This window comes from Oxyura jamaicensis, chromosome 2 (genome assembly GCF_011077185.1).
Source record: "Oxyura jamaicensis isolate SHBP4307 breed ruddy duck chromosome 2, BPBGC_Ojam_1.0, whole genome shotgun sequence".
In the NCBI taxonomy this organism is placed as follows: Eukaryota; Metazoa; Chordata; class Aves; order Anseriformes; family Anatidae; genus Oxyura; species Oxyura jamaicensis.
The window spans coordinates 135,462,494-135,489,525 of NC_048894.1; the positions used below are offsets into that span (position 1 = coordinate 135,462,494).

The 27,032-nt window shown below is 46.1% G+C and overlaps 1 protein-coding gene across 1 annotated transcript in view; it reads left to right on the forward strand.

Moving 5' to 3' along the window:
- The first annotated feature begins 858 nt into the window (after window positions 1-858).
- SDC2 (syndecan 2) overlaps window positions 859-27,032 on the forward strand; it is a 58,038-nt gene continuing 31,864 nt past the window's right edge. The window contains exon 1 of the mRNA XM_035317515.1: window positions 859-1,043. Coding sequence (XP_035173406.1) covers window positions 984-1,043 — 60 coding nt within the window. The 5' untranslated portion in view covers window positions 859-983. The remainder of the gene's footprint in view (window positions 1,044-27,032) is intronic.

The window sequence follows — 27,032 nt, forward strand, 5'->3', positions numbered from 1 at the left end:
CCTGAAATATTCGGTTTGAAGGCACGGCTCCCGGATCCTCGTGACTGGGGGCGAATCGCAGCCCTCTGTCGCTCACCACCCTCTCACTCCTAAAAGTTTCCGAACCTCATTGCTGAGGGAAAAAAGCCTGAAAAATCGGGGCAGAAAGCCAAGAGGGGACCCCAACACCGTGATTTTTAACCCCCGTGTTATTATTCCGCCCCCCCCCCGACACCTGACGCTGCCTCCCAGGCTGACAGGGGAGGGCGGCAAGGGGCAGCGCGGCCGGATCCGGCGCTGCGAACACGCGGCAGCGGGCAAGCTTCCCTCGGAGAGAGAAACAAAAATAATAAAATAAAATAAAATAATAAAATTAAAGCGGAGGGAGGCTTTCCAGGTCCCCGCTTTCATACGGGGCCAGCCCCCGCTCGCTCGGCCCGCGGCGCTGCTCATGTTTTCCACTTGGGGGGGAGGAGGACGAGGGAGGGGAGGCCGGGGCGGGGGTGGAGGTTTGGGAACGGCGGACGGAGGGAGGGAAGGAGGGTGAAGGGGGGAGGAAAGTTGCTTGAATTTGCGAGAGCCGGTGGCGGCGCCGCCTCCTTCCACTGGCTGGGGGAGCTGCCAATCTGTGTTGTAATCCTGCAGGAATTTCTGCGGGGTTTAACTGGGAGCCGCGCCGCCGCCGCCGAGCACTCGGGGCGGAGGGCGGGCGGGAAGGAGGGAGGGAGGCAGCCGGAGGAGCAGCAGCAGCAGCAGCAGCACCCTCAGCACCCTCAGCACCCTCAGCAGCGCCTTCAGCAGCCTCAACAGCACCCTCAGCAGCACCCTCAGCCCCGGCTTTGGGCAGCTTTGTGCCGCCGGGCGGATCGGAGGGGGGGGCAGGGGGGGGGAGGGGTTTTGGGGCCCCCGCCCCCCCCCCCCCGCCCCCCCCCCAACCCCTGCCCGGGCGCTGCCGAGCGGCCGCGGCCCCGCTTTTATCCTTTGTGCCCGGCCCCGCGGGAATAATGCGGGGCGTGTGGCTAGCGCTAGCCCTCAGCTTCGTGGCCTGCGCCTCCGGGCAGCCGGTGAGTGAGCGGCGGGACGTGGGGGACCCGGCGGGACGGGACGGGACGGGGTGGGACGGGCTGTGCCGCGTGGGGCAGGGGTCTCGCTTTGGGGGGCGCCTGGTGCCGGCTGCTCCCCACCCCCCCCCACCCCCTGAAACCTTCCCATCCCCAGCAGGAGAAGCGGGGAGCACCCTGCTGCCTCCCAGCCAGCCTCACCCCCAAGTTTGCTATCCACTCCCCTCCCCTGCACCGATCGGCTGCTCAAAAAGGCCACCAAAAAATGAAATTCTTACAAAATCACGAATTTATTCAGCCGTCGCTGCATAAAGGACCCCCAAACCCCGTGTCCCAGAGGCTGCGGCTGCCCCTTCCCGCAGATGCTGAGGAGGATTCCAGCATCCACAAGTGGCTCCGCTGGCCGGGGAGCTCTGCTTCATGCAATTAATTCCCTTCTCGGGATTCCCACTTGCCAAAAAGCCGCTCTCCATAGAAGCGATCCCAGCCGTCAGCAGCACGGAGCCGGAGAGGGCTCGGGAAAGGTTTTCGGTCTTCTCCATCGCTGCTTTGAGGCTGTCTGGAGGGAAGGGGGCATGCGAATGACACGGTTGCAGCGTTGGGGCAGATATTGGGAAATAATAACCTGAGGTCTCAGTATGAAATGAAAATACCACGACGATTTAATCCAATTAAAAGGAGCTGGTCCGCTGAACTAAATAATGTCACCGGCACCGATGCACTTCTGAAGTTGTCTGGCTGTTGGATAAATTAGCCCGGTCGCAGCCTTTGTGAAATCTGGCTCGTTATTAGTGATTTCTTAGGACACGATTGCAAAACCCTTTTCCTAAGGACTAATTAAAAATGAGTTGTGTACAGCACCGACTCCTGCTTCCACTAAGCGTAACAGTGCTGCCCCTTGCTAATGAGGTACAATGTATTTTAATTTTATAGAAACGCCGTTCTCACGAAGTTCTCTGATGGCGTAGTAACTATTAAACTGCCGCAGCAATTAGTAAAGTATTATGTTTTATGATTTTTTTTTGCCTTAGGATGAACAGGCTCCCGCAGCAGGAGGCGGGCTGTCGGGGCGAGGGGGAGCGGGGCGAGGGGGAGCCTGGCCCTGGTGCAGAGCCCTCGCTGCTGCCAGAAAGTTGTGGAGAGACTGGAAAAGTAAAGGGAGGCTAGGTTTGGTTTGGTTTTGTTCCCCCCCCAACACACTTGTTTTTTTCTTTCGCTGTGTCTGGCAGTGGTTACGTGGTCCCTTAAGGTTGGATTTTGTAGACCGGTCTCTGGGAAAACGCGGCTGCCAAATGTGTCGTCTGTGCAGAATGCTGTCCTGGTCGGAACAGGAGTTTTATACGGATGCTTAAAAAAACCTGCTAGCTCCTGGAGGACTGTCAAGTGGTTTAGCTCCAAACTTCTCCCCCTTTGTTTGATTCTGCTGTTGTTGTCGTTATTTTGGCAGGGCGATAAGCTAAAAATTTCTCCTTCCTGATGAGGTAAATGATGCAAGAGATTTTTTTTAGCAGGGGAGGGGAGGACAGCAGGAGAGTCTCTTTTCTGAAGCCACGAATTCCTTGTGTTTGCTTCATGTAACCAACAAGCCCTGCTGTTTACTGGGGTGGGCCACATCGATGTCAGACTTGTGTGAGAAACGTACCGGAGATGCATCCTGCTGCTGAAGCGGGAGCAGCGTGCCCGTGCACCCTGGTGCGGGCTCTCACGCTGCAGATGCGCTCCGGTGCGCGATGCAGGCATTTGGGGATGGGGTGAGGGCACGGGTGAGCCCGTCCTGTCTGTGCCAGGCTGTGCCCTGTGGCGAGCGTCACCCACGGCGAAGCTGGTGGATGGCAGCTGGGGCTTGCAGGGTGGTTTGCTGGGCAAGGGGAACGTCAGGTTAGAGCAGAGTCTGGTACTGCCAGCAGGCGTGGAGGTGCTGCGGGGATTCACCCAGGCTTGGCTTGAATGGAAAAGGAAAAAAGTGCTTGTAAAAGTGCGATGTAAAACTGCTGGATAGAGAAGGCAAACTCTGTAAGTGAGAGGGCCGGTGTGCCTTTTAAGAGCTTGGGTTCAGCCCTGATGATAGCAGGAGTCAGTGCTTGCTGATTTTAATAGCAACAGAGAGCAGCGCCAAGTATCTCGCTGTCCTTGTCAGTTCCCATTCTGCAGAAGCTGATAAACCTTTCCGCTTCTTCCTGCTCCACATCAGTGGGACTAATGGTTTTCCAGAGCCTGCGTGGTGCTCTAATCCCCTCGGCGAGCCAAAGCTTTGCCGGCTGGCAGGCTGTTGCACGTACCACACCGTACGGGTGCTGCTCTTGCAACCAGGAGGAGAACTGCGGCTCTCCTCTTCCTCGGTGGTGTTTCTGGAGTCGGGGGGCTTTGCTTCACGCCAGCTCCCCCAGCACCGCACGTGTGGGTTGGTTTGCATGCATTGAGTGAAATGCAAACACTGCGGCATCGACATCGACTATGCGGTCTTTCTGTTCCTTCTGCAAGTGCCTGAGCACAGCTTTGTTGACATAAATGCAGTTACTGAAGGAGGATACCGGGGTAATATTTGGTATGTTTTTCAGAAATGTTTATGTTTCAGAAGCATGATGCTATAATTTGCCTGTGTTTGTTTCTAATGGTTACTTTGCTTTTGAAATTTGGAGAATTGATACTGTGTCAGGGAGGAGGCATGTTTGTTTTGTTTTTGAGACATGCAGCTAAACTTTGGAGGTAGCAGTTAGAGAGCTGCCGAGGAGATAGGTGCTGCTTCAGGTTTACGTGCTGCGAGTGCCTCTCCCAAGCGTGTTAAATCTTCATCGCCAACTGAGTTCCGAAGAAAGACAGGAAACTTTTTAGTCCCAATTCATTTCATTTCCACCCTTCCCCAGCTCACATGGGCTGCTTCTCACCGCAGAATTAGCGAAGACCTGCCCAGTGCTCTGTGGCATGGCAGCAGCCGGAGCCAGCCAGCGCTGTCCGACCGGCTGCTCCCCTCGCCCTGGCTGAGCATCGCGCCATCACCTGTGGGAAATCTGGGAGAGCTCCGGCTTTCGCCTCCAGCCGCGGGTTTTGCCCTTCTGGTGCTGCAGCAAAGTCGCTGCTGGAAGCCTTCCTTACCTGAATGTTCTCAGGAGCCACTTTTCTGGGAATAGGTTTCCCTCCCAGGCTAGCTTATCTTTTAAAAATTAAAGAATAGATGGTTCCTGACCCGAGATCAAACACGGAGGCAGTTTCTCTTTTTAATATCTTAGCCCCGAGGTCTGCACTGGAACTGACTTTAATATTCAGGCTTGCAGTGCAGAGATGTTTTCTTTGCATTTTTTTCTAGATCCCTATCGGGGAAGAAGATGAGAGCCTCGTCTTCAAGGGCGAGTCAGGACAAATATCTCCGAGTTTGAAGTCGGGTGCCGGGGTTGTGGTTCTTGGGCAGGTGAAGCCTCTGTGGTAGGTGTGCAGCAATTGCTGCAGCTAATGGGATAGAGATGGTGGACTCTGGCGAGTGAGCCACGAGCCCTGGGTTTATTTGAAGTTTTGATGGACCTGAGTTTCTGTGGTTGTAATCTTAAGTGCAATCTCAGGATGACCAGATGGAGGCCTGATTTCTTGGCTACTGGAGGTCAAGGCCTGATTTCTCGGCTAGCAGAGGTACAAGTTATGAAAAGCCCCACCTCAAACACACAGTCATGATCTACTGACTCTAGAGAGGATGGCGGAGAGCTATCTGCTGTCCTCACTGGGGGACATGGCCACGTTCAGGCAGGGAGTCCCAGGCTTGGGGAAGAGCTCATCCCCACGTGCAGCAGCCGAGCTCCTGGAGGAACAGCCAGTTACTTGTAGAGCTCTCTGTTTGCCTTGCTCTTCATGGCTGATTGTCTTTATAAAACGCCAAGCAGAAGCATATGGGTGGCATTTATTAATTGCATTATCTCCCCAAATTGACTTTTGCCATCGACAGTTTAAACATTTTCCTTATGGCCAAGAATTACAGGCTTTAGTGAGGCTCAGCGACTGAACAAAGGACTCTTGTCTACTTACGGAAAAGTACTCCTTTGTCATCTGAATAGATCTGACCGACCAGGATTTTTAACAGAAATGTTGTGTTTGAGAATGGAAAGCTTATTCTAGGCCCCATGTAAGACCCTGCTTGAATGTAAGTCATAAAGATGCCCTCTGTGTTGCTGCATTTGAGAGAGAATGCACAAGTAATGAGCAAGCAATTTGGTCCGCATTCAAGTTGCTTTACTTTCTGCCTTGCAGCAAGCATGAGAAAATTACTTTAGGCTCTTCTGCGAACAGATTCTTGTTTGGTTATCTTCAGTTCATGCTTACAAGGCGATAATAAACTGCTATCTGTAATCTTTTCAGGACTAGTAATTTATTCATAGGTTACATGGCACTATTTGCTGATTTGGGAACAAGATTTCTCTTCCTTACGTTGAAATATAATTTGCAATCTCTTGAGTAAAGACTGCATTAGTGTTTGACCCTGTGATAATGACAGTTCTCCGTATGTATGTTGTTTTCTTGATTAGCTCAGCCCTGAGGGATGCTTTCAAAAGCATACTAGATATTTAGGCAGAAATACAAAATACATGTAATCCTCCGGTGTATTGGAAAACTGATTGCGGTAGGAGAAAAAAAGTGTTTAACAACCGTTTGCAACAAGTATTTTTGCGTGGAACAAATGATTTTTGTCAATGCCTCAAGGAGGGGGTTCATCTAGAGTGAAATAATGACTAATAGGGTGTTGAGGAATCTGCAGGACTTGGCCTTGTCTCTAGACAGGCTATTAGCGTGTCACACAAGCCGTGCTCAACTAAAGCCTGAGCTGGACGCTCCATCTGAAATCACTACTTTTAGTTTAAATGTAAACAACTTCCTCAGAAATCTCTCTTCTAAGCTAAATTGTTGTGTTCCAAAGGTGAATTGATTTGGGGAAACTTCAAATAAAAACCTGTTTGGCTGTGTTTGAGTTGTGAGTGTGAAGATAAATACCTATTTTGTACTCTTATTAAAGGTGGGGAGACAAAGGGACTCGCAGAAGGTCAAACAGCCTGTGGTATATGCAGGAACCGAATCAAAATGTTCAGAAAGTTCCACTGTGATTAACAACCAGCATTTATTGTCTGGATTTAAATATTATGTTGTCAGATGTGTTGCTTCTGCTTGATTAACCATAATATAGCATAATTTTCTCTAGAGGTGCTTCCACATTGATGGAGGTCACTTGTCACCTTTCAAAGCAGCGTGAAGTGGCCCATCCCTATTTTCTGAACAGTATTTCACAAGTGTGAATGTAAGTGGTCTTGGAGCTGTGGGAAACACAGCTGAAGCAGTACAGCAGGGGAGGTGAAGTACTTCTTGGGGAGTGGTTGGGTGCGTGACCGCTGTGGCCTCCAGACTAAGAGTGTTTTGAAAGAAAAATTGTAATCTACTTGCTGCCACATGAACCGACAACCTAATTAGGTCTTTCATCTTTCCTGTCTTCGCCGGGATCCTCTCTGGTGTGCTCGTTGCCTGCCATTAGATAGCTCTGCAGAAGTAAGCTTTCCTCTTTCCTTGGGCTGAGCTGCATTAATCCCAGCTGTGCCCCAGTGGGTTTTGGTGACCCTGAGGTACCCGAGGGAACACCTGGCTGGACACAACAGCTGGAGGATACAGCTGCAACCAGCTAAACCCCATGCACTTGGTCTCTTCTGGCTTTAAGAGCTGAGTCTTGTTTGCTTTTCATACTGGGGTCTGCAGGGAAAGGCTGATACTGGTTTGATGCATCTTACAGGAGAGGACAGCTGTCCAGAAGACAGATTCTTTCTTTGCTGGGTTAATTATCCTTGCTCACTCTGAATGTGGAGATCCCAGAATCAGTGTGTCACTTAAACTGATTACCGGGTGAAAGCCTGCACAAAGCCTTTCCTTTCAAATCACTTTCAAGTATTGTGCAGTTCCTCATTCACATATACAGTCACGGAGGTGTGACATTGATGGTGTTCTTATTATTTAAAATGAAAACCTGCAAGGGAAGCAAAGCAGAAGGGTGAAGCTAGTTCAAAGTAATGGAAATGTGCCATCACTGGGACATGCAAAAATCAGGCTTTCATTGAATTTAAATTTATCACGTTGCATAAATAAAAATAGGTATGGCTTAGCCCTATAAATAGCAATAGTTCCTGCAGCAAGGATGTGCATAAAGTAATATTGCTGAGAAACAGGATTCTGAGCTGTCTGGGTTGCAGAGCATCCCATCCCCATCCTGGCTGTGGGGCTGTGTCTCCTTCCAGCCAGGAGCTCACGGGTGCTCGGTACTTGCACAAGCCACTGGTGGCAGTGCAAGCTTGGCTAATGTGAGAGTTTGTGCAGCAAGGAGATGGAGTGTCCATGAACAGAGGGTGTGAAATCGGTTATGTTAGCAACTGGCTTGTGTAAGTCTCATTGTGAGAAGGTGAGAACTTCTCAAGCACTGCTGGGGCAGCAGACAGTGTTAGAAGATTAATACTTTAGGATTATTAGTGACTTAAGCATCTGTAGCACGTGGAACTCGCTCTTTCTCCATGGCAGAACAATAAAGATAGAAGTGGAGATAGAAATGAAAAGTTACCAAGGTGCCATACATATCTCCTAAATTCTTGTCTTGTGGTATGAAATGAAGCTTCCTGGAGTGTGTTTGAAATTAAGCGTAGAGGCTGTACTGCACAGAGCATTTAGCACCGACTTCTCTGTAGGTGTTGCAATTCTACCTTGGAAGTTCTCTGAAACTTTGTGTGTGTGTATTTTATGTAGATCTTTATGCTATGTAGGTCTCAATTCTACATATATCTTTACTTTGTGTACTTTTGTGTGTGTGTGCCTTCTTTTATGAAAGGCTGTGTGCCTTTCAAGCGTCAGGAAAAGAAATACCCCGCAGAACACAAGAACTGACAGTTAAATAAACAGAACAAGATCATGCTCAGAGTTTTCTCAGTAGTTCTCCTGGCCTAGAATCAGGGTGGGAAAGAACAGCTTCGCTGACCTTATTTGCCAGGAAAAAAGCCTTAAACACAAGGTGGTCTTTACGTATATTTTTCCTCTTGTTTCTTTACTTGTAATTTAATGCGACAGTTTTGCAACAGTTTTCCTCCCTAAATAGGATTTGATCCTCCATGGCACTAACAGGTGCTTTTGATTTTATTCTCCAGCAAAGCCTTCCCTCTGTCCTCAGACCCTTGGTAAGGGGACAGGAATGTGTTTGTCACTGTGAAAAATGAGCGAGCTGGAAAAAAATCTTTCTAAATAGGAAAAAAAAAAAAAAAAGTGGGAAAAGTAGCAAGGGAGTGAATGCATAAATCCGTACCTGACCTGTCCTGGCTGGGAGATGGCACCAGCACTGTTGTGGCACCAGTGGTCTCCCGGCTCGGCTGAAATCATATATCCATGTTGCAGCTTGAGTTGACTGAATTTGTCAGACCTTCTTCATCTTTTCCTCGCTTTTGACCAAACCACTCTGCTGGATACGTCTGTCTGCTGCGTGAAAACATGGCTGCTTCCAGAAGTTTCCAGATACCTTGGCAGTGAGCGGGAGGTGGCCGAGGAAGGCCTGTGGCAAGCCAGGAGGTTGTTTCTGCTCTTCTGGCAGCAGCTGGGGTCCTTCTGACGGAGCATCCCTTGGGATGTGAAGGGGAGGGATATTAAAAAGATAAATTGATACCATTTAACAGCCTTATATCTAGCCTGTTGAATAACGTTTGGAAACCCCACTGCGGCTTGATGGCCTGAGTGTGCAGGCCTTCAGGGTGGGGAAGGTGGGTCCCATGGGCACCGGTCACAGCCGACGTGTTTCCTCAAGGTGCCCAGGTGCAGTAGTCACTGGAGATCATAGAATCATTAGGGTTGGAAAAGACCTTCAAGATCACCTGGTCCAACCATCTCCCTACCACCAATGTCACCCACTAAAACACGTCCCCAAGCGCCAGGCCCAACCTTTCCTTGAACCACCCCAAAAAGGAGGCAGGATGTTAGGGTCAGCGATGACTGCATCTGCACGTGCTGCATATCAGAAATGCTTTTCTTGCTGGTGGCGTTTAGACCAAGCAGCCACGAGTAGTCAAAGAGCAGGGCCATGCTTGGGCGCTACAAGGGAAGCTCTCTGTGGGGCCTGGTGGGCCTCCAGTCCCTGTCCCAAGCAGTGTTTCTGCTGGGGTGGGGAGGCAGGGGTATGCCCTTGACACTGCTCTGAGCCTCACTGGATGGGGAGAAATTCAGAGCTGCTGAAAACACCAGAGCGTTGGGTACTCGTAATAGTATTGCTGTGCTGGAAATGTCATTTCTTGTCTGCTTTGTTCCTGTAGGGCATTAGAAAGGGGAAATGACCTTTCTTTCTTTTTGTTCCTGTTCTTACTGTGATTCAAAACCTTGAAAAGCGTATTCTACCCTTGAATGGCTTGGGGTTTTGTCATTTCACTAATGCTACTTTCCTGACCGCATCTCTCCCGCTTAACTGAGAGTTAGTGACCTGGTACCTTGATGTAGGTCTCTTTAGGTGGGTATCTGCAACTGGCCTACTGCCCGGTGGCATAAATTGTCATACACCAAAAGCCAGATAAACTTAATAGTGACAAAGGTTTTCTGAGACTTTTTTGGGAATCGTGTATTCTGTCTATGGGTTAAAGAAGTCTTCTAGGCTTGTGAATATTTAGTAGTACTAGTGTGGTTATGGTTCTATCACTTTATTTTTTGTTTTTCTCATCTTCTCCATAGGCACTGGAAGAATTAGGCAGCTTTGATGGGAATAGGTTTATGATAGGAAAAAACTTTGTCTGGGGAAGAAATTTATTTATTTATTTATTTATCTATAATACACAGATATGAGTCTCTGTAATACTTCTTCACCATGTACTTTTTGTTGTTTCACATAAAATCTGAGGACCTTATGACTGATTTAAACATGTAAAGGAAGACTGTTTTCTCAGGAAGACTGAGAAAAATTCTTCCAATAAATGATGCCAGTCTCAACCTAAGTATGTGGGATCCCTCTTCATGAAGATTGTGGCTGTATTGTGGTTGGAGCTGGCACAATTCCTGTGTAGTGGGGTAGCTCACGTGGCATTTATGCATTTGTTTGTGATCAGAGATGAAGGCATCCTAAGAGAGGATTAGCAATATATATTTTTTTAAGTTTTCTCTGTGGCTTTCTGTAGGTGCACAGAAAAAGCTAATCTCTCCCTCTCTTGTTATTTAATATAGCTCATATAATTGGAAGAGTCTGGGGCAGACAGCTGTGCCAGCTGTGCAATTAGTAGTGTCACCTAATGGGAGTGGAGCGGAGTGGAAAACAAAATAAGGAGCAATAGGATGTTTCTGTGCATCTTTCCAACATTCCCTACAGCTCAGCTTGCTAGAGTGAACTCAGCTGTGAATCTGAAGAGCAGAAAGAAATATTTCCTTACCACCAGTGTTGTTACACTGTTAGGCTCCACAAAGGGTGTATTTGACCCTAAAGTTACTGCTCTGGCTAAATAGCACTCTTTACTTCCTGAAGCATGCAGTCTTTGGGTTTGGGCATCGTTGCAGATAATTTGCAGATTAGTTTATTAATGAAAGTTTACCTGACTGGTAGTGAGCGTGCTCTGTTGCCTGTTCCTTAGAGGGTGAACAGCAAAGCTGAGTTGTATGATTCCCTGATTTGTATTTCCAGGGACAGTTCTTTGGTCTTTGCCTTCCCAGCTTGGCTACTGGAGAATGCGGTACTTGGGGGTAGCCCTGAAGCCCTTAAAGGCAGGAGATGACACTGAGCTTGGCATGTGGATCTCCAGCTTGGTGCTTCCATCATTCGTTACTGTGATGCTAATCACCTAGCCATACATGCATATTCAGGGAGTGTTTAGTTAAGGGTGTGTGTGGGGAAATCCTAATTCCCCAAACTGTGCGGAGTTACATGGTCGTCATATTTGAAGTGTGTGACCAATGGTTACAAAGGATATTTTTTGTAAATGCTGTTGATCTGGTGGCATATGTCAGAGACTGGAAAATGTAGGCTATTTATAATTATCCACAGGTGAAGAGAGAGGCAGCACTGCACAGTATTAGTAATAATTATCAGCAGTGTAGAAAGTTCATCTCTTAAGCCATTGGTTCTAACACACTAAAAAGTATTTGATCTGGAATCTGGCACAGCCTTCAAATGGAGCCGTTCAAAGGAGTCCTGACCTAATTTTGCCAAGGAAGTGTTCAAGCCTTCCTCGTTCTGCTAATTTCTTGCAGAAGGTTTCAATGATAGTCTTCCTACCCTACATGTGCATATATTTTACTGCAGAGCGTTTTCAATAAAAGCAGCCATTACCAGCCAGGTGGTAAATATAGCATGCAGCTTAGCAGAAATGACCTTCAATTAAGCAGAGGCGGTCCCTTCTCCTGCACCGTGCAGTTGTCAATTACTTCTTTTTTTTTTTTTTAAGACTATTTTTGCTGGGTCTTTTTGTGAATAACTGCAAAGCCTGAAGCACAGTGCTGGCTCTGTGCATGAGAGTAGACTTCGTGCTTATGCTGAACTCCTCTTTCAGTGAACACCTCAAAAATTTGGAGTGTCTAACAAATAGAAGTTTGCTTTCTTTTCCAGGGAAATACATCATTAATTATGAAACATTGTCCACTGAGCTATTTAATTTTTCTGTTACAGGATATAGCATGAGTTCTTTGACTTTCCTTGGGATAAATCAAAGCAGAAGCGATGACATTATGTCTTAATGGGCTTTCATCTTCAAAAGAAAATTGGGGTGGGGGGGAATCCTATTTTTCAACAGTGGTACAACACCGCATACTGCAACAGAGCTTAGGTTTTCCTTGTTATTGGCTGTGTAGGTGTAGGCTGTTTTTATCTTAAGATAAAAACAAACAAAGCAACCTGAACTGAGGGCTTTTAAATTGTCTCACCTGTCACTCACGCATTTTCTCATGCCATTATCACTGCAGTGTTGTTGTAAGACTACTGGTTTCCTAGCAGAAACTCAGCCTTTTATTCAGTATGGTTATTTGACTCGTGGCAGTGGTATTTCTGAGCAGCACTGCTCAGAACACAGTAACTGTAGTGCGCTTAATAGTAATTTGTGTCTTAAGTTCTTTATTTGCTCTTTTCCTCTACAATCTCTTGTGCTACCAGCCTCATTAGGCTGATTTATTTATTTTATTTTATTCCTCCCTGCTGCTTTTGTGCTGTCAAGTAAGCCAGGTATCTGCTAGTATTGGCGCTGCTCTCTGGTCTCAGGTTGCAAGCACGGGATCCAAGAGCAGAAAACGAGGTAGATGAAAAATTGGGTCTGCTCTGGTCGTTCGCCCACCGCCAGGAATCCTTCTGCTGGCTCGGCCGAGGGTGACTGCTGGTGATAAAGGGAGAGCAAGGAGGGGACAGAGGGTGACAGAGGTGCCTGTGGGGAGCAATACGGAGTGGCTGGTGCGTCCCAGCCAGACCATGATGCAAGGAAAAGCTGGAGGTGGCTGGTGTGGGGCAGAGGAGCCGCTGTGCTGCTCCACCTCTGGCCAGCCAGCTGTGTCTGGCAGCACGCGAGTCAAGCATTTAAGCAGACGTGGATGATTTGAGTACCGTATCCCTCATCCCCTCTGCTTTTTGGAAAGTGAGCGTGTGGAGCTAAACGTTGTGCATGGTGGTCTTTGCTGCCTTTGGGTTTTCTTGGAAGCCGCGTTGTGCTCCAGCGGGCACGGGGCAGGATGGGGCGGCAGGCACAGCGAGCCTGTGCTCTTCTGGGACCTCAGCATCCCTGTGTGCAAGCGCCTTGGCTTTTGAAGCCGTCAGTAACTGCTCGCCCAAACAGCGGGGAGCCCGCAGGAGCTGGGATTAGTTTGAGAAGTGTCCGGTTACGAGGGGACTCTAATCAAGGTGGCAGCTGCTTTCCCCATGCTTCATTGAAACAAAATATCCCAAACCCTTAGACAAAGCCTCACCAAAGATGTTAACCTCAGCGCTCTTATTCTTTCCACGAGTTGCTGGAACACTTAGGGCCGTTCATTAATGAAATACTGGAGGGGTAATCTCTTTCCGTGGATGCCAGAGGGGAAAGCCGAGCATCGCTATCCCTGCACCACGAGTGCAGGCATACGTGTGCTCTTTTTACGCTTGCCCTTAAGTATTTACGCCAGAGTTTCCTAATCATGGGGTTCCTCTCCCAGCATCACAAAACATAAACCCTGCTCTGCTTGGCATGCCAACCTATTATCTTAAATAAGTGTCTAGGCCTGTCCTTAAGTAACCATTTATTTCTTTGGCTACTTAAGCTGCCATGCTTTATCAGCAATCCAGGGGTGAAGAATGGGAGGTGCTACCTGAAATAGCATCGGTGTGCTGCTGCTGGGGAGAAACATGTTCAAGGAACGGGCTGTAAGAGCCCTCCCTAGGCTCTATTTATACCTCCCGTCTAAAAAAATAAGGGGGGGCGGGGGGGGGCAGGTATTAATAAGTCTCCCATAGGCATTTTACCCACAGGAAAAAACAAAAATACCTTCCCAGGTTTTGGGGTCAGTTTGCTTCCAGTAATGAAGGGTAAGCTTGTGGGGAAGAGCTTTATGCGAAAGAGTGAAATAAATGAAGACCATGAGAAATTACTAGTTTGGGGTTGTGACTAAAGTTTTAGGAATCATCCTCTGATACAGAGCCTTTCTTAGTAGGGTCCTCCTCAAAGAAAACTAGTCTTAGGCTTTATTTTTTGAGGGGTGGGGTGGTGGTGGTGCTAGAGCAGCAGTAAGCTGGATTTCCTTCAAGGCAACCGGGTGATAAAATGCCGTGGGAGTTTCACAGGGCACATTTAAGAGGTGGTTCAACAGTAACTAGAAAGCCTGAGGAAGGTGGAGCTGGCGGATGGGGGCAGGCAGGCAGGTCCCAGCTGCGGAGTTGTGCAGGAGGCCCCAGCCCCACCACCAGTGCCCTCTGCATGGCTGCCCCATTCCCCTGGCCTCCAGCCGTGACTGGAAACCTCGCCTTTCCCTGGCCACAGAGCCTTCTGCAGCCGGCGTATGGAAAAGCACATCTGTATCACTTCATCTGTGGTCGAGGATGTGAAATGTTTCCAGAGCTGAGAGTACGCGCTGAGTAGTGCTGGTAGGTCCCAAAGAAATGGGACGAGAATTACGGTACTGGCAGAACATGAGCTCTGTATTTCCCAGGTGTCAGCTGTTTGGTTATTTCGAAGCATTTGCTTTATCCTTTTATCGTTCCTAAGTTGCACCTAGCTTGGACTTGCTGTGCAGAGACTGTGTTGGGAGATGCACTTGTTGAAGCGAAGAAACTGTTTGGCAGTGAGGAAGCATGAACAACTAAGAGCTTTTTGTACCTAATGATTTTTATTCTGCCAGTGTCTGGAGAAATAAGTACCCCCATAACAAGTATCCCTCGAGCAGAAGACTAAGCGGTGTAGGCCACAACAGCTATGGTTGCACCCAGGCTTTGATAGTGGGGCTGCTTAGGCAGAACAGCGGGGACAGAGGAGGTGTGCCAAGTGCCTGCTCCTGCAGCAGATATCCCACACGTTTCCTCTTCAAAAATTCCTGTTGTCGTTTATTTCTAAAATTTATTTATTTTCCTTACAACACAAGTAGCTGCTGAAACAGTAAGGCAGGCCTCATGCTTGAGGTGACAGCTTCCTCCAAGGGAACAGGAACAAACACCAGGGAAATTAAAGGGAGAGGCATTCATACAATAATTTTTCAGGCCTGTTTTGTTTTCTTTTTCCATATGTATTTTTAATCCTCTCACGCTGGCGGAGAAAGAGGCATCAGAAGGCAGCGTGTTCATTAGGTGTGGTGTGGGACTTGTGAAGCCTGACCAAAATGAATATGCTTTGCTGGGTGGTCATTGAGTATGTGCTCTGGAAATAACTCCTTCATTTTCTCTTGAGGTTTGGGAGATGAAGGGGGACTTTCATTCAGCATTCCTACTTATTTAAAATAATAGGTTGGCATGCCAGGCAGCGCAGGATTTATTTTTTCTGATGCTGGGAGAAGAACCCCGTGATTAGGAAACTGGTGGTTTGTGAATCCCAGTCTGTTTTCTTGTATTTTAGATGCTTGTGTTTGTTGTACGGTAAGGTGTTCACAAAAGTAAAAGAAAGTGTATTTTGGGCAAAGTTGTGAAATAGGTGATCTTTTCTGAAAGAACAGTGTGTCTCTTCTGGCAGCATCATGGTCAAACAAGTAAATACGTATTTTGGTATGGAGCCCAATTTTGAAAACATCCATGGATCTGTCCCTTCGTACCCTCCTTAGTGTGCTTGTGATTACAGCCAGCCTCTGAAAATACCACAGACAGCACGTCAAGTATTCTTGTAATTTTTTTCATATTTCATGAACTTAAAATTACTTTTTAGTTCTGTGATAAAGGTCTGGATTGCTCCACTGTAAATACACTGTGTTTCTAGTATAATGAGCACAAGTTACGGCTGAAGTAGCCCAGAACTTCAGTGGTGGTTTCCTGGCACTTTCTATGGAAGAAAATGTAGCTGAGTGCTGACTTCTGTTTATTTGTGACCTCAGCTGAAACTGTTGCTAACAGAATTTATTTGGGCATTTGTATTTTCAGCACAGAGGGATCTGTCCTGAGCTAACAAACAAACAAAAATAACCCTAACCATTTCCCTGCTGAGAATTTAGGAGATGGAGTACTGCTGAATTGTTGCTGCTAATCTCCTGTGGGTATGGAGGACATTGAGGAAGTCAGGCTGTGAGACACAGGGAGAGAGGAGAGCCACAGCATGACTTCATGTGCTGAAAATCTTTCATCTGGTGACTGCTCACAACCAAGTGGTACCACTCCAGGAAAGTTACTCACGTGTTGGAAGTGGCTGCCGCAATGGACGGGAGAGAGGCAGCTTTCCCTGGAAGGATGGAAAAAAATGAAGAAAAACTGCTGTACCCATAAATTTTTATTCCTTTTACTTCTGTTTTTATTCTTTTGTTGTTGTTGTCTTTTGGTATGTGGAGGGTGTTGATGCAGCCATGCAAAGCACTGATGGGGAACAAGTGGGTACCTGGCACCCTCGGGTACCGTGGGCATGTGTGGGAGCTGGAGGTGAGGGAATTGCCTCCTCGTACTCAAACCTGAGCTGCTCACCTCCTCTGAAATGATGCTTGGTCTGAGGAGCATGGCAACATTGCAAGTAACCTCGTCAAAGATGAGTGTGAAGGCAATGGTGGATTTATCTGCGGTGCTCCGGGAAGTGGAGGTGTGTCTGCTGCCGCGGCTGCTCTTGAGAAAGCAGACGGCCACCTTCTCTAGGAGAACTGGGGCAGGGTGGTAGGTCATAGCAGACTGTTTGTGGAGGAAGCAAACCAGAAATACTACTTGGAGTATCTGAACTGATGTGGAAATACATAGATAAGGCTGCTCTGTTAATACTTCAGCACGATGTAAGAGCTCTCTAGCTCTTACAGGAACAACAACCAATAAGTTACTGCCTTGTTAGATTCACGTATGCTTCTAGTAAAGTGCCTGCATTTTATCAGTTTGTCTTTGGAAATCTATGTGATTCATGCCTTTCTGTATATGAATTAGCCAAGTTTAAGGCAATGCATCACAGTGCATATGGTTATAATGTTCCTGCTTATATGATGAAAATTAGGTAATATTTTGTAATTATACGAGCTATTAAAACTTATTTAGCTTTCGCCTAATAAATATTTATTAGCTGCTAAATATCAGTCATTAATGCCTGATAAACGAGGTTCTCCAGGAGGCAGCTTCAGCTAGGAAGGCATCTCTCCCCTTCCTTCCCTGCACAGCTCTGCATTAAGCAAGGTCCTCCCCACCTGCTGCTTTTTGCCTGAGGTTGGAATTTCCCCTTTTCAGTGCTCATCACTGAGCCTGGGTGGAGATACGGGGATCTTGCACTCTCCCAGCACTCAGAAAGGGGGTATTTCTTTGGGACAAATCCTCTTAGAGATGTGAATTCATTTGCTTCGCAGGGAGGATTGAAATGGAGCATCTATTCAAGCTGCTCTGTGATTTCTTCGCTGGAATTCAGATGGACATTATGCATGTCACAGGGCTCAGTTCCCAAACACATTTTTTACTCGTTAAAGTCTGCTTTTAAATGTCAATATACTCACCTCTTAAGCTTAAGCATCCAGAATTGACAGGTGTTTTTTCAGAACTAGACTTTGTGGAGGAGAAAGGAGGAAGGCAGTATTAAAATAAAGCTCTGTGGGGCTGCTGGTTCAGCTTTAGCATCAGTGGATGGCAAGCTTGGGAGTACTACAGATGCCATTTTCCAGGACAGCATAGGCCATGCAAATATGTGTAGAGATGTTGGTTACTTTTGGGGTGGGCAGGATTTTCTACAGAGCCAGCAAAACAGTAATTCAGCCATGTGCATTATGACTGATGGGAATGGCAAAACTCCGTTTATATCCAGAAGGGGGAAAAGGCAGGACAATGTGGAGCTGAAAAAAAAGTGGCCAGAATGCTGTTTTGTTTGTTAAGAAACAGCAAACAAGGTAACAACTTACCAAATGAAAAGATTCACCTCAAAGTCTAACGGATTATGTTCTGCGTGCTCAGTTACGGTTTAGCAGTCTAGCCTCCAGCTACAGCTTGGGGTGTGCTGCTGGGTCCTTAAAAAATAAATGATTCTTCAGGGGTGTTTTGCTGATGCATTAGGTGGTGGCTTGCTGCAGAATTGCTTTTCAGAAGTTAGGGACTTCACATTTTCAAATGTGAAGTTTCTAGTGCATAGCAGTTTAAGGATTTCCATGCATCAGCATGATCCATACAGATAATGGAGCCAGATTTAGTTATATGTTTTTGTCATTTAAAAGGCCAACCATTCCGTGCAGTTTTGCAGAAGGAACTATATTAATTTCCTTTCACAGTCATTGTGTTCTGTGCGAGGCTTTATTTTTCTTAAGAAACCACAGCATATGAAACTTTGAGGATTAAGAGTAACTTTGAAGAGTGTAATTACAACTCGGTTCTCTGCTGCATTGCACTTGTTTTGTAAACTGTAACCGTGCAGCTGAACTTCTCCTTTGAGTGAAGCCTTATGCACCACGAGGGTTAATATTTAAACCAAACCACCTGCTTAAAATTGGCTACCCATTACCCCAGTTCCATTAAATTAGGGACTCCGGTAACAAAGTGAAAAGGTTCTTGCTTTATAGCCTGAGCCACTTTCCCACCCTCAGGCATCGGACTTATTTTAAGTCTCTTGCTCGGAAGAAAATAGAATTCAGTTCTTCAGCTGCACATGACTGTCTCAGCGTGGCGAAAATAGAAACCGGTGCTATCCCAGATGCATAATTCATCCCGTAGCTAGCAGGCATTCATGCAATACAGTAAATTGCAAGGGCCGCTTCCAGCACGCTGCGCGTGCGGGCGAGCAACGGAGCGGGGCTCTGGTGCCTGTGCTCGGTGCCCTTCCCATCGTGTGCTCAGGGCAGATCGGCCACTTCTTTCCTTCTCCATTGGGACAGGTGCTGGGAGAATATGGACTGGGGCCTGGGGAGCCTGGTTTTGTTGAAGCAAACATTCACCTGGCATCCACTTCAGTTACAGGGAAGCTTAATGTGCTCTTGGTGGAATGCAAAGGGAAGCGACGTGTAAATGAACAGGCTGCAGCTTTGCTGGCAGCCCTTCGATGAAAAGATGTAGCTTAAGGCTTTACAGAAAACGTCTGAATTTATATATAAAAAAGTCATCTTGTAAGCTATATCACTGCTGCATGATGTATTTTTCTTCCTTCTGTGTTTCCCCCAGACGGTGTTCTTTGCCTCTTCCCCTCCACCACATCGATATTACTAGTTACTGCCACCAAAATTGGAGAGCTGGGATTCAGGCTGTTTGCTGTTGAGCATTCAAGAAGTGCAGCAGAATGTACATCATGTAAATAGCAAAAATCTTTGCTTCTGAGCAAAAGAGAATTTCCTAATTTCCATAAAAAAATATAGAAGCTTTTGCTCTTGGATGTATCTGAGCAAATGCCATCGACTGGAGTCAAGTTGGTGTTGCAGCAGTCAGAGATCGTACAAACACCATAGTTTGGAGACACTGAAGGATGAAATAACCTCAGGTATAAAGAGGAATACAGAAAGGTTTTGCTGTTTATCTCAGAGTGAAAACATGACAAACAGAGCTAACCTGTTACTTGTTTTAATAATAGATACATACACATCTTTTTCTCTCCTACTTTCATTTTAGAGGAATGAACACTGAACGATGAAAAGAAATATGGCATGTCAGGGACAGGCAGAAGTTCAGGTGGCTTCTCAGCAGAGAGAGGAAATGCTTTGAAGTGTGTCCTGTACAGTTACACAGCAACAAGCAAGCAAAACTTTTCATTCATTAGGATGCATTTTGAAAGAGATTTGTTAATACGCTTCTGCATGTGGGCCAGGGCCACAGGTTGGCCACATGACCTCAGTTCCTAAAGCTCACCTAGACCAGGAGAGTTGAGGATTTTCCTCATCAAGGGAGCAAGGTTTCACTCACAGTGGGTCCTGGTTGCAGGAGCCAAGGTCTGTCAGTGTGTGTGCATGACGTGAGGTGTGGGTGAGGGCATCAGATAGAGGTCCAAGCTCAGAGTTATAGGCTGTGGGCAGGTCCGAATCCAAAAGTGCCAGGCAGTAGCCAAAGCTGACCCACTGTGTTCCTTGCAGGGTTTGCTGACTGCATAAAAATGCTCCGTGAAGTTGCTGCGTGGCTTTGGGTGGCTCCAGCAATGGCCAAAGCACGCTCTCGACTGCTGGCTATGTACTTATTTCTTTATGAACAAAATAATGTAGGCAACTTTATTGCTCCAGAGAGGACAGAATGGTACAAAATTCAGCACCAGATGACACAAGCACTCAACAGTGCTGCACCGGCTGCTTTATCCAAACCATATTTCATTGAAAAAGCTGGGAAAGAAGCAAATCCCAGCAAGGGCTGTGCCTGCCTCACCCAGGCTGAGCAGGAGGAGCTGACAAACACAGGGAAGAGGCAGCTGGCAGCCTCATAGGTTCATCCTAGGAGCTGCCGCTTCTTAAAAATAAATAAAAAAATAAAGTGAATCAAATTATGTAAACCAAAGGCAATTTACGTGCTGCGTTTGGCAGTGAAAGTTATGAATGCAGCTCCGAGGGGGGAAGCAGATCGCTGGCGACAAACGGGGTTGTCTCGGTGGAACAGATGAGTAACTCCAGAAGAGATTTCTGCACGAGCTGCTCGCTTGGTTTGGCCAGCCCTTCAGAGGGGGAACTCAAGTGGCAGAGGTTGGTGAGTCTTGACATGTTTTCACCGCGCTGACTGGAAGAAAGGGTGTTTCTTCTGGGCCTCAGGTGAAAGTTGTTAGCTGCTGGAATTATATCACCTGGCAATGCTCATGTGTAGGTAACTGGTCTAGGGGTGCAGAGGCTGCGCAGTGAACTCCGGTGGTGTCAAAGGGTTGCGTCTCCCAGTGTTGATGCTGCACATGATGCCTGGACTGAGGCCTCTGCCTTAATTTTGGTCTTACTACTCACCATCAAACAGCTTGCTAAAATCAATTACATAGACTGCCTCAAATACTTCAGGAATTGAGGGCAACACCAAGCTGGGTACCTCGAGGAAGCCCGGGGCAACCTGACCCCTCTTTACTCATCATTCTCTGCCCTGCAGTGTGTGTCATGACCAGTTTTGGGTCATCCCCTTCCCTCTCACACCTTTTTCCTTGTGGTTATCAGCTGAAATGAGAAGCCAGCATTTTGAAGCCTGCTGGGCTCTGGATGGCATGTCAATGGTTAGCCTAGAGCAGCATTCGCCTTTCCAGCCTGGGCGGCTGTGCTGTGTGCTCCCCATGTGCTGCAAGCCATGGATGGGGAGAATTTTCTCACTCCTTGTCCTCTCCAAAGCTGTTTGCTCTGCCCCTGGACTGGGACACCAGCATGATTCTGGGGTACGTACCCCATGACTGCAGCAAGGCTGTGCCTCTGAAGCCCATGGTAAGTTCTGCTCCATTCCAGAGGGTTTGCAGAACCACCTTGGGCTTTGCCAAATCCTTCTCTCTCTGCCGTTCGGGCTGGCAGACGAGCGTGATTAAAAATAGATCTGGCTGCTAACTGTTTGAATCCCCAGGTGGCTGAATTTCCATGTAATAGGACTTTCACCATAATTTATTCGCTTGGGGTATATCAGTGATGAAAAGCTGCCTTTCTGCAATCACAGTTTTATTCATCGCATTTTGTTTCTGCAGTTGCTCAGCTTTTATGTCACTCATCTTTGCTAGTAGGTGGCTTTTGCTACTGTAAAAATCGAGGAACTCTGTTGAAGAGAAGCTATGCTCCTTTATTGCACCTGCTCTAGTATGTCTTTTCCTTCCTTTCTTCCTCTTTTGCTTTCCTTGTACTTAAGCCTTTTGAGGAAGCTGATTTCCAGCTCACACTGGTGTGGTGACTTGGCTGATATGACCCGTGTTTGTCCCTCGAAGTGTGTGACATCTGCTTGTGTAATGTTTACAAAGCCAGGATACGCAGGGGAACTTTTTTCCTCTCCCCTTCTTCAAGTAAAGTGTCAGCCTTGGACCTCTCTCCTCTCAGATACACCAAGGTGTAGTGTGAGCTTGAAAACAAAATATAATGTGTGTGTAGGATTTCTGCCGGTGTGCCAGCTCACCCTGCTTCACCAGCCTTTTGCAGAACATGACAGGGGAAGTGTAAAATTGTTAATGAAATATTTGTATGGAAACTACAAGCATTTCACCATAGATCCATGTTTTTTCCTATAACTTAGCTGTTCACTTTTAGGAAGTGCATATGTTATAAAGCTCTGTTATTCTGTTTTTATTATCCTTTATGTAATTTTTATATGAAGTTTTTATACAAATACACCTTTTTAATGCAGTTAACTTCCTGTGTAACTTTCTTGGGAGCTGTGAGATACTGAATGAAATTCCTCCTGTTTCGTGAAGCATCTTGCCTTTGTTAGCATATAATGTTTCTGCAATTCATTAAGCTTTATAAGAGTTTCTTCATCGTGAATGAAAAGAATTGCAGGTATTTCAGGAATCTATGAATAGCTATTTCATAAGAAGGGGCTAATAAGAGAGGAGCATTTTTTCCTGGTAATCTGAGTTTCAAGAGCTGCGAGCACTAAGAGCTCAGTGTTACGGTCTCATTGCTAAAACTTGATACTTCAGCTGCATAAAAGAAAGCTGTAGTCTTCAATGAGGCTGTGGAGAGAGAAAAATACGGACCTGTGCAGTGTCAGAATATTCCTTGGCACAGCAGTGAGCAAGCACCTAATTCTCATTATCTGATCCAGAAGTGACAGCAGCGTAATGTTCAGTGTGGCCAAGAGCTAGAGTAGAAGGAGGGTGGCTGGATAATAAGTCTCATTCGAGTGCCTGTAAAAAGCAAATAAGTAAATTACTTGCAAATCCTATCGTGTGCTACAAGTCTGTCTCTGGTAAGGAGCGTTAAATAATTCTGCTTTGGAAAAGGCATCTTGGAATGATCATTTTGCCTCTTAGGAAAGTAATTCTGCACAATTTGCTGTTCTCTGTGTAGCGAATTGCGGGAGCTGCTGTGAGAGCCCTTCAACCTTAATGCTTTCCTTTTAGGAAGTGGTATTGCTAATGGGAAGTTGTACAGATTAGGTTGTATCAGTGCCTGGTTTCTATCAAACAGCTTGGCAGGAATTGCGGCATACTCTGCTAATAGATTAGGTTCTCTAATGGTGTATCTTTACAAGCACAATCTCAAATGAGATACTGTAGGATGACTTCTGTTTCATGACTGTACTTAAGAGTATTGCCTTTAAATCATGGGCGCTTATTGTGCTTCAGTTTACTTATGTTTAATTTTTAAGCAAGGATTCCCTTGAGCCATGTACTCAGTTTTACTTAAGCCCCATAATAAGGTAAGTATCAGATGAGGATGATTGTTTAACAGCCATGGATTTTCACAGTATAATTAAGGTTAATGTTTTCCTAAACTTATTTAGTTTTCTATCTTTTTCAATTAGTGTCCAATATAAAAGATAGGTTTTTAGGCTATCCCTATTCTAATATTTTGTTTTTCCTAATGTGATTTAATTATTTCTCGGGGGGAAGAGCTGTCTGCTTTGGCTTCAATATTTCAGCAACATATAAACTTACAGGAATATGCAGAGCCCTGTGCTCTGGTGTGCTTGGGGGTTTCATTTGAGGTGCCAAAGAGGCAGGAGTGCCAATAAAACAAAGCTCTTTTTTACTTGTCAGTGGCCTTAGGCTTTTGCTGTTGGGGAATATCACCACAAAATAAGTAAGTCTAAACTTACACTCTGTGCTTATCCTATATCAGTTTTTAAAATAACATTCATTCCTTCCCAAAGTAAGAGAGATTCAATTTAATGCTACTGGTTCAAGGTACATTGGCTTTATCAGCAAGACACAGGCACATCCTTCCCATGTATTTGAAAGTAGAAACATTTAGATGATGTCTCACTTCACACGGGAGAAATTGTAGGTCCAGAAAATAGAGTGCATTGAGCAAGTTTAAACTGAGAATGCGTTTTCTGCCATAAAACGACAGAATGTGCAGAGTGTGCTCCTTGCTAATGCCTTCTAGTTATCTGTTACTGTTGTTGTTGTAGCAACTACATGTGAAAATCAAGGAAATTTGGCAGTATATGAAAGCTTTCTAAACCAGATAAAGATAACAAAAACTCTGTCCCCCCCCCACAGCCCCTGTTCTGTCCTTAAGGTGTCGTGAGGAGTCTGTGTATTGTTTTCTGTTCCTTACAAGAAGTACTTGTATTAAAAAGAAATCAAAAGCCCTTTGGGAATGCCTGTTCTGTAGGAAGCTGTCAAACCTTTCTAGTTGTATATGCAGGAAAGCTTACGTGCTACTTGCACAAAATATAATTGCTCCAATGTTTTACTTAATCACAGACCTCAGGAGTAAACAGGAATTAAAATCAGGGACTTGTCCTTCCTTGGTGGCGGTTGGATTTTGGGAGGGCTTGGGTTTTTTTTGGTGTATAGAGCTTTATTTTTTCTAAAGTTGTCCTTTTATCCCCTTAGAATTACTGCAGTAAAGCAAAATGCCTGCTTTCAGTAGAAGTGAGTGCAGGATGGAGTACAGTCATGCATCTTTTCCCTTTTTTTTTTTTACTGCGTGTACAAATTGCATTCTACATGTCATGCTGTGGTGTATTAGTAGGCAGACTGATTTATACTTGAAGAAAAATACCATTGCGAGTGTTTTTGAGAACCCGGGAAGGAAGGAAATAGGTAGTCTTTCTTGTTAGCTTTCAGGGGAGTGCTCTGAAATGGTTGCCCTACAGTCAGCAGAACAAAAGCCCTCTTGTTGGTTTGAGTTTTGGGGTGTGCCTACACCCTAAAAGTGTCTTAATAACATTTATCTTGGAAGGTTTATTTGGAGCTTTCATCAGCACCATGTTGAGGAGGGGAGAGCTATCATCAGTCCCCCTGCCTGTCCAAAATGTGACTTAATCCAGCTGAGAGGGAAACCTCAGCTGTAATGTATCATCCTGTGCAACTCCAGCCTGGGCCTGTCTTTCTGGCCTTGAAGAAAAAAGTGAATAGTTCACCGAGATTTTCCATTAATCTCTGCAAAGATATTGCTGGTGAGCTGGATGATGAGGAACTCTGGAAGTAGAAGGTCTATAGGAGTTTTAATACGACCAGCAGGCAGCTGGTAGTGCTTCACTTGGCTGAGGATTCAGCTCGGGGCTGCAGCCTCCAAGACATTTCTCTAGGCCTCTGAAGCCTGGTAAGGACGCCCTCCTCTCTTCCACCATTAGCCTCTCATTGTGGCAAAAGGGAGGAGGATTGTCCCTTCCAGAAGAAGCTGTCCCTGCTGTGCTCCCACAGCCTCCAACATGGATGGACGTGTCATGGAGGCAGGGGATGAGGAGCTGGTGGCTGCTCTTGTGAGGAATGACATTTTTGGCCCAGACCTCGTTGTGCTGACCGTGTGAAGAGCTTCCAAGTGGTGGAGTCAGGCTCTGGAAGATCTTTGGGGTGACATCCTGGAGTGCTCACCAAAACTTTGTCCCGCTGTGCTGTCACTGACAGGTGATAAACTGACCTTTGCTCTTGTTATATTCAGTATCTGTGTTGAGGGAGCGTGTGCTGAGGTTACAAAGCTGAGTGAGTTGACCTTGCTGCCACAAACACCAATGAGTTTTGGTCTTTTGAGAGTGAGATGTGCAATTTATTTGCCTCTGTGTGCTTAAACAGTGGTACCTTCACCCTTCTATTAGCCTAGACCAAAACAGACTTAAAGCGCTTCTGGGAAAGCTGACCTTGAGCGAGTACTTTGTCATATAGGAGTTGGACTCGATGATCCTTGTGGGTCCCTTCCAACTTGGGACATTCTGTGATTCTATATAAACTTGTTTATTTTACCATGAAGCTTGTGATTGTCTTGTGCTGGAGGTTTTCCTGTGTGAAGCTGATGCTTGTACTTAGGCACCTGTTTGCAGATGCCCATGTGTGGGCTTCACGTTTGAGCTCGCACTTCAGCTAGCAGGTCTGGGCACTGCTTCTGCTTGGTTTCAGTGCCCTGATATTCACTTTTTGTGCCATTTGGGATACCTTCAGGCACTGGGGAGGTCTGCACAGCCCTGCAGGGTGTGATGGGACCAGCAGGAGGTGCATGTCCTGGAGCAGGAGCTGTAGGCAAGGCGGAACACCTAGGCATCCCAAGTAGGACTGCGTGGCTGTGATTAGGAAGCTGAATTGGACCCTGGGCTCCACTGGCTGGAGTGACTAGAGCTCCAGCAATTAAAACAGGATTTTAGACACTGACCAAATGTGCGTGTCTTTGCCTGGAGGTGGATCCCCCACTTCGTGCCTGGCCCTCTGGGCAGTGGGGACTCCCCAGGAAGGGGTTTGGGGTTCTCCATGCTTGTTTATGTCTTTTTCTTTTCCTTTTCCCCTATCACTGAAGAACAGTGATGGTGCTTCAGTTTGGGGCCAGGAAGCACGCCGATATCCTGTAATTGCCTCTCAGACATTAGCTGGGAAGTGGCTTTTGTATAATTGTCTTGTTTTGTTCTCAGCTTGTTTGTTCCCACAGCCTCCTATTACATTAGGACAATATGTTCCTCTCGGAAGGTTTTCTAAGCCACTGTAAGGTAATTTCATCTTGCTGACCAGGACACCATTGTTTGTAAATGCATTATATGCAGGTATCCTTAGGGGGCTTCATACTGCGTGGGCATTTATCAATAGCCTGACTCAAAAGAGAAGAAGGTGGCACAGGAACAGGAGCAGGAGTGCTGTCTTACACTGAAGGAACAGGTCCTTGTTGTCCGTAGGCAGAATAGGTGCATAATTACCAGAAAATGTGAGCACTTTTTGACACAAGTGCATTTCACATTTACAGGTTGGCCATAGGTCAATTTTTCTACAATTCTGTAATTGATAGGTACACACAGCTCTTACCGAAGAGCATTACATATATTTATGGTCCATGAAGGATTTAGTAGGTAAATGTCTCTAAAATGGTAATCAGCATGTTTAACTGCAGCAGTTTTCCTGCGATGCAATTCTGGTTTGATTCTTTTCACCACTAGCAAACTCCATTAGTTTCTCATTTCACACCTGGGAGGCTTCTGATGCTAACTGTTGCAGAATTTCAAGGAGTCTCGCTTGCATTTGAATGCCAGTCTTACTGCCTTTGTTGATATTTTTAATTTTTTTTTAGAGTGAAGCCAAATTTACATAGTGAAGAACTATGAATTTTGAACAATTGACTGGTTTCTGTCTCTTTGCATGAAAGATACGGGATGTTTAATTTTAAGCCTTAATAGATTACACTTCATTCTCATTGTGCATGAGAAAGCAAAATATGTTTATGCAGTCTCTGGGTTTTATATAGCATTACATCCTTCCGAGATAAAGCAAGTCTAAATAGTCACGTATCTTGTGGATTTTGATTACTGTAACACTCTTTAGCTACTCCTTTGGTTTTGATTCTTCTTTTTATTTTCAAAGTGGCACATGGAGAATCTTATTTCAAAAGTAATACATTCACTGTGCTCTCCCCTGTACACTGTGGATGGTATTGAGGAAGAATCTGATA